Raw genomic sequence first — 7,661 nt, forward strand, 5'->3', positions numbered from 1 at the left:
CTTTAAATATTGTTATTGTATTTTCTTTCAGAAAACTATGTTTGACAGAATGCCCCTTACAAGTACAGGGCCAGAAGTCTATGTAATGTATCCTCAGTGGTAGAGTAACAAAGCACATTTACATAAATTATCAAAATGTACCCCAACTTTTTCTTCTGGCAGTATACAACCGTTTGGAAGCAAATATAAATGAATAACAATAATGTATGAATACAAAAGTAATTAAATACAAAGCATATCATTAAGTATTTTTGAATGTCTGGAAAAACGCTATATAAATTCGAAATATTATTATTATTAAAATGTTAAACTAATAAAAATTCATTTATATGTTTGCATAACATTTCCCAAACTATATTGCACCAGATTTGCCAAAATGTTGCATTTTTAAACGAGTTTCACATCATCATTTATATTATTCAATTCTTAGTATAATTATTAATATGGTTAAATTCTTCAATACATATATTTTTGACGGAACTGTTTTCTTTATCCCGTTTTCCAGTCGGAACATTTTTAATGCAACACACTGTCTGGCAGTCATGTCGGCGGTGAAGTCTGGACGCTCACTGTTAGAGGAGTCAAAATTCCGTTTGAAATAACTCATTCGGTTGTTTTTATATTCAAGAATATATTAGTTTGAGATTATGTGTTGAAGAAAAGCGAGGTGCTCGTTTCAGTATCGTTTTATTGACGTTAAAGTAAGTTTATTGCAGACTTCTCCGTCAGGTTTTTTTCTTCTTGATTGTTAACGTTAGCTAACGTGCCGCGAGTGAGCTAAGTTATTATAATAAAGGCTTGTGTGTGGTTAGATTGCGTTAACTGGCAGAAGGGCACATGCCATTCAATCAGGACGGTGTGGTGAAATCAGCTGAACTGGTAATGTTACTGGCTTCATCCCTGCGCCAGTTAATTAGGTTAAGTAACGACTAGGTGGGTTGGTCATAGCGTTAAATACATGTGTGTAAAGTAGCACAGTTCTTTATCCTTTTATCAGTGGAATTAATTAGATTAATTCGATATGTACCGCTAATGCAGGACATGCTTATTAATGATGAATAACTTGTTTCAGTTTGAGCCATGGCAGCATTATCAGAGGAGGTGCTGCTGGTGGTGAAGAAGGTTCGCCAGAAGAAGCAGGATGGCACACTTTATCTGATGGCTGAACGGATAGCCTGGGGTCCAGAGGGTAAAGACCGCTTCACAGTCAGCCACTTGTATGCAGATACTCGCTGTGAGTACTTGATACCATCCAATGACAAGGACTACTAAAATGATGATGTGTTGGTGATGTTCTCAAGCTGCACTTTATTGGTTCTCTGTATAGGTCAGAAGATCAGTCCAGATGGTAAATCCAAAATTCAGCTGCAGCTGGTGCTTCACACTGGCGAGAGTACCACATTCCACTTTTCCAATGATAGCAGTGCACTCAAAGACAGAGATGCTGCCAAGGAGCTGCTGCAGCAGCTGCTGCCCAAGTTCAAGAAGAAAGCCAACAAGGAACTGGAGGAGAAAAACAGGTAAGACAAAGGTGTTTTCACAAGATTGAGCTTCAAACATATGTCTGGCAATGTTCTATGTCTTTTCTTACTCTCATTACATTTCATTTAAAGATGAAAACAAACAACTAGTTTATCCTTTTCAGCCAGCTTTGTCTGTGTAATCGAAATAAAAAAAGGAAATTATATATGAATGCCTTACTCTTGATATCACCAATGAGGTTTTTAGGCATTCATTATTTACTAATGTCATTTAATAATTAATCTATTCATAAATTGTTGACTTAAAATATTGTGATTGTTATTTCTCCTGTAGGATGCTTCAAGAAGATCCAGTGCTTTTCCAGTTGTATAAAGATCTGGTCGTGAGCCAGGTGATCAGTGCAGATGAATTCTGGGCAAACCGGTTAGGAGACACAAACCATGCAGACCCCTCTTCATCCAACAACAAACAGGAAGTCGGTATATCTGGAGCCTTTCTGGTGAGTACTTCGACTCTGGCACAATTAGACCTTACATTTTTAAAACAATCTTATCTTAAATTTCATAATTGATTGAGCTTTGACAACTTCAGCAGTAACAACATGTTTTGTGTTGTGCATTACAGGCAGACATTAGACCTCAGACAGATGGCTGCAATGGCTTGAGATATAATCTGACTGCTGACATAATTGAATCCATCTTCAGAACATACCCTACAGGTAAAGGATAACATCCTAAAGGAACAATCTATATACAGGAATGTATTGGCATAAATGGAATATGTCTTCAATGATGTTAAACTAAGAATTGTTATGTTTTTGTGTGCTGACTGAGAAAGAGCATATCTACATAGTTAGCTAGTCTTATTTCACAGAGGGCTACCCTAACCTCATGTTGCACCGCCATGTTTCTGCAGCAGCCCAGAACGAACATACCACACACTGGCTCTGGCGAGAACCTTTTGCCTTTTTCTGTTACCTGAAGATGGGGATGGGAACAAAACACGGTTATCTCCGGAGTATGGTTAAGATATAAAATTACATTTTAATTAAAGTATTTAAATCTTTTCTCATTCCCCGTCACTATGTTTACACAAACACAGCACAGCACACAAAGCTGTGTGTGTGTGTTCTTTCCAAGCCTGTGTGTCTTTTTATACATACACGTGTGTGTGTGTGTGTGTGTGTATGTGTATGTGCGTCCTTTCCCAGCTTGTGTATAGTATACACGCACACATACACACCTAGAAAGGGAGGTGTCAATGGAGTATTCAGTGGGATACGATCTGCAACCTCACCACTAGATATCACTAAATCTTACACAGTGATGATAGACCAGCAAAGGCTGCTGTAAACTCAGTTTTTAACTTCAGCTAAGAATTACGACAGTGATGCCAGAAAGGAAGAATTGTTCTGTGAAATCAGCTGGTTCATCTTAAGACCAACAGTTCAGTGCACTCCTGGCCACCTCAGTGACTGACTTTGTTAATGCAGCTAAACACAGCAAAGAGGTTATAATATATTAATGTCGACTTGCATTGTACTTGCAGTGAAAGAGAAGTATTGTGAAAATGTGCCCCATAACCTGACGGAGAAGGAGTTCTGGACCCGCTTTTTCCAGTCCCATTATTTTCACAGAGACCGCATCAACACAGGAACACAGGATATCTTCTCAGAGTGTGCCAAGCAGGATGAAAAGGGTAGGAGTTTTAAAGCATTTCCTGATGCAAATCTCACATTTTCTAGCGATGACGGAATATGTATTATTTCAACATTTAATTGGTCACTGCGAACAAAACTGCCACAAATCTGTTTTCAGATGTTTTTAAATCTGTTTCATGCAGGGTTAAAGTCTATGGTGGTTCAAGGAGTGAAGAATCCTTTGGTCGACCTCCTGATGTTGGAGGATAAAACATTAGACGAGGTGAGATTTAATGATTAGCCAAACGCAGCAACATCAGACTAATCGAACAGGATTTACTCGCATGGCTGTCTTTTTCGACTTTCTCCTTGGACCTCAGGACTTGGTATTTTTGTGACACAGGGTTATGGAATTTATGCAACATTGCCCTCAACTTCCAATTCGAACCGGTCGGTGAAGGAGAGCAGCAACTCTGCCATCATAAAGCGGTTCAACCATCACAGTGCCATGGTGCTGGCAGCCGGTGCAGGGAAGAGGTAAAGAAATGACGTTAGAACAAATATAACTTGCTCAATGTCTTTATTTAGTTGCTAACTGTGTGGGTTTTAAAGGGAGACACCAGCTGACCAAGCCAGTGAGACGAGCAGTACAGATGGAAACTCGAGGGATTCTGACTTCTTCCAGCCTGCTGTGAAGAAGGTGATGATGGCTCTGCAGCTTTACCAGACATTTCTTAAATATGTTATTCAGAAACAGGCTGCGTCACTTTTTCTGTTGTCAAACTTCCTTAGGTTAAATTAAAAGAAGCCATAGAATATGAAGATCTGCAAAGGGAAAACAGACCAAAAACAGTCGCGTTAAACCTCAAGAAGTTGGACAGGTACAGTTTGTCCATTTTTTCATTATTTGTTTTATTCTTTGTTCTGTACAGGGTCAATTGTTAACTCCAAATGGCAGTGGTTAATTAATGAAACACTTTTTGTACATGTATTTGTTCGAATAACGCCTATCAAAATCACACATTTACAGACGGTTGATGGTTTTAAACTGTTTATGTTATTTAACAAACTGTCACAAATGTACAAACTGTGTATGAAACAGAAGAAATTGAATCTATTTTTGCTGTATTTCCCTTTATAATTGACTTTTAAATAAGCAGTTTAAAATCAATTTTGTTAAGAATTTTTTTTCTAAACTAAAGAGAGAATCTATTGATAAGTTGTGTCATCTCCAGCCACGCCTCTATCTCATCAAACATTTTGAGGGTTCAGTAGCCAACAATCAACTGTGCACTTTGAACTATTTTAAAAATAGGTTTGGTATTTCATTTATTGCTTTCACTGAGTTAAAGTTCCTTCAGCACGTAACTTAAATATATGAAATATTAGGTTGAGGGAATAAAATGCTCTGCATTTGCAGCCCCAACTCTATGCTTTTAAACGGGACAAGTCATTTGGTCAAGTTCAGGTGTTTTAATGTAATGTTTCTCTCTCCTATTTATTCATAAGGTATGCTCATGGTCCAGTGCCACTTCAGTCCCAACAGTATACGACAAGCCAGGATATCATCAACTCTGTCAACTACATCCAACATGAGATGGTCAATTACAAACCCAACCTCACTCAGGTTAGATCCCACACACTGAATCACAGATTCACATATAAAGTCTTGGTTGTGATTCAACGATCATCAGTGATCATCTTTGTAGTTTGCTCTATTCATTCTCTGCACTCTATGCAGAAGTCCTCAGGTTGAAGCTCGTAGCTTTAAAAAAAAAAAAAGGTCTTATATCCTAATAGTTGTACATGAAAAAACATTCATGGAAAAAACAAGTTCCTCTGCCTGTTTTCACTGCTCCGACTGACATTTTTAAGTTTCACAGTGTGGCAAGAAAAAACACACTTACAATCACTGCCTGATATAAATCGAGATTCTGTTTCTGTATTGCCTGTTTTTCACCAGACATTTTGAGTGTCAAATGTATCATGCCCTCTGGTTGGTGGGCAGGTCTTGATTTGGGCTTGACTGATGTCAACATGGCAGTCAGTTCACAAACGTTCTCATTTAACAGCTAAACGGGAACTAAAATATGTTTCTAAAAACATGGGATGTGAGCTATAGGCAATACAGACTGATATTTGATCAGCACTTTCTAGTCTGACAGTTTGTTCAGAGCTTCAGGAGAAATTATGGATGTTTTGTGAGAGACTCGTCGGTTCTGATTGGTTGTTTTCTTGGGACACGGTGGAATCTTGCTAAAGGCCATCAGGAAACTAAAAGAAGGCAGAGGAACCTGATATTTCACAGATCATCTGTCTCATCTACTGTCAGGATACAGTAACGGTGTACTCCGGATTTCTAACTTGCAATAATCAATTTTGATTATTTAACATTTAATTTAATGAATTCTTTGGTCAGGTCAGAAGATTAAGACTGTGACAAATTATGATCAGCTAATTCTTACTCCATCTTGAACATTTTACAAATTCAGCAAACTCATTAACTATAATCCAGACTTTCAGTTTTCCTAAAAAGTCAAGAATATGAAGAACAATATGAATGGTGCCTTGAAAGAGTTAAACACAGAACTACTCTTTGCAGGTGTTGTCCAGCACAACAGCTAGTTCTGCCATCGCAGCGCTTTCTTCAGGTGGCGTCCTCATGCAGGCAGCAACACAGCAGGCCATTAACCGTAAGTGTGTTGTACAATTGCTAAATAACATTATTATTGCTTACTGTGGAGGTTGGTGATCAGTGAGTGCCTTGAGCACAGCTGTAGTGTTTGATTCCATAAGACTGGTGTCTGAGCATTCTGTAGAGCTGGAGGGAGGGATTCAAATCTCAAAATGTTCATTGGAAATGTCTGGATGATTCACTGACGACTCATGGACTCACTATTGCTTAAACCTGAGCCAATCATAACTAGTGTTAATTTAAACCAGCAGTACTATATTTTGAATGTTGTATTCCATATTTGTTTTTCTTTTCAGAGATGATACCTTCTGAGGTTCAAGGAGAGTTGAAGCATCTTTATGCAGCTGCTGGAGAGTTGTTGAGACACTTCTGGTCCTGTTTTCCTGTAAACACACCATTTATGGAGGAGAAGGTGAATGATAACTTTATTGAAAGGAGCTCAGATGCTTATTGTCACACACTGTAGCTCATTCCCTGTCTTGACCACCAATTACTTTGGCAACAAAAAGAACTTTGCCACTTTTAATCCTCATGTATGTGTGGTTTAAAGGAATACAAACCACAATAACAGTGCAGTAACAGAGAGCAATTTCAGATTAAAAAACATAATGCTGATAAAAATATTTCAGCCTTGTCTTGTTTTTTAAAAGTAGATGTTTGTTAGCAGAGCTATCCGACACTAATCCCAGTATTTTATGTTTTATGTATCCTTAATTTACATGACTGTAGATATTGGTTTTCACTTGGTCATCACGATATTGTGTCTTCTAGAAACCAAACTGGCTGTCAATAAGCAGTAGAGTGTATATAGTTGACATAAATAGTTCACCGCCAACACTACAGTCTCCCGTCATAGAAAGCATTTTGTTTACCAGATTTTCCTAATGTTTATTTTTTTACTTCACATTTGTTCTCATCACCTCACCTCGTACTTTTTTTAATATAGGTGACGAAAATGAAGTCAAACCTCGAGAGATTCCAGATGACCAAGCTGTGTCCTTTTCAGGAGAAGATTCAGCGTCAGTACTTGAGTACAAATGTAAGTCTCTAAGCTCTAAATCATGACACAATGTCTTATACCCGGTGGGCCTTGTAATAAATAAAGTCGTTGACACCCCACAGCTCACAGGGCATTTGGAGCAGATGTTGCAGACCGCCTACAGCAAGTTCCACATCTGGCAAACCCGTCGCATGTTGAGGAAAACCTGAGGCCTGATGTTTTGTCGAAGAGAGGACAAGGAAGAGATTACAGTACACGGACACGTGACCTGAGAGGGTCTCTAGACTGCTGTGTAGGGACCACAGCCGGATGGGACACACAGGTTTAATGAGGATCTAGAATGGACGCTGCTACATCCCAAACTGTTCAACCGAGACTAACTGCATCTCGGTCACAATTATCTATCATTTGATTCTTTCTCTTTTTGTTTTCTCAATAGTTGAGAGATGTGTGTCTACAATGGTTAAATGGGACTTTTTAAAATGTGATGTGACCAAATGGAAAATACGAAATGGCCCTCAGGACAACAGGCTGATGAGTGCCAACATGCGTTTCATCAGTGTGTGAGCAGAGGAAGAGACTTTGGTGTACGAGGAGCCCCTCTGAGCCCGGGGTCGGTCAAAAGGTGAAATGAATAAAGCAATACTGTAAAAACATTTGGCACCGAGTGCATTAGTGTATGTGTGTGTGGCTCAAATCACACCGTTACTGGTTTGTAATGTCTGCACCTTTTTATTTGCACTGAAGACACAAATGTCACTGCATTAAAGTGACCTTTTGTTCACGCCCCTTTCTTTTGGAACTTCAGTATTTCATTAAATCCATACATTCACTTGTATTTACTT

At 38.6% G+C, this 7,661-nt stretch overlaps 1 protein-coding gene across 2 annotated transcripts; it reads left to right on the forward strand.

Annotated features, from left to right (window-relative positions):
• The first annotated feature begins 559 nt into the window (after positions 1–559).
• On the forward strand, positions 560–7,654 carry gtf2h1 (general transcription factor IIH, polypeptide 1). Of its 2 annotated transcripts, none has more exons than XM_056417275.1 (15): positions 560–701; positions 1,073–1,234; positions 1,328–1,520; positions 1,816–1,981; positions 2,107–2,200; positions 3,031–3,180; positions 3,325–3,404; positions 3,525–3,658; positions 3,734–3,821; positions 3,914–4,002; positions 4,631–4,748; positions 5,724–5,814; positions 6,113–6,228; positions 6,763–6,855; positions 6,939–7,654. In XM_056417275.1, the coding sequence occupies exons 2-15, from the start codon at positions 1,081–1,083 to the stop codon at positions 7,023–7,025; spliced, it is 1,653 nt and encodes a 550-aa protein (XP_056273250.1). In that variant the 5' UTR covers positions 560–701; positions 1,073–1,080; the 3' UTR covers positions 7,026–7,654. The 2 variants fall into 2 exon arrangements, with proteins under 2 accessions (XP_056273250.1, XP_056273251.1); XM_056417276.1 differs by lacking the exon at positions 560–701 and adding an exon at positions 739–933.
• The last annotated feature ends 7 nt before the right edge of the window (positions 7,655–7,661 follow it).

This window comes from Pseudoliparis swirei, chromosome 6, assembly GCF_029220125.1.
Source record: "Pseudoliparis swirei isolate HS2019 ecotype Mariana Trench chromosome 6, NWPU_hadal_v1, whole genome shotgun sequence".
Lineage (NCBI taxonomy): Eukaryota > Metazoa > Chordata > Actinopteri > Perciformes > Liparidae > Pseudoliparis > Pseudoliparis swirei.

Coding starts and splice junctions, on each gene's coding strand:
- gtf2h1 (XM_056417275.1), top strand. CDS start 1,081: ATGGCAGCATTATCAGAGGAGGTGCTGCTGGTGGTGAAGAAGGTTCGC. Junction 3,822..3,913: donor TCCAGCCTGCTGTGAAGAAG/GTGATGATGGCT, acceptor AAACTTCCTTAG/GTTAAATTAAAAGAAGCCAT. Junction 6,856..6,938: donor GTCAGTACTTGAGTACAAAT/GTAAGTCTCTAA, acceptor GACACCCCACAG/CTCACAGGGCATTTGGAGCA.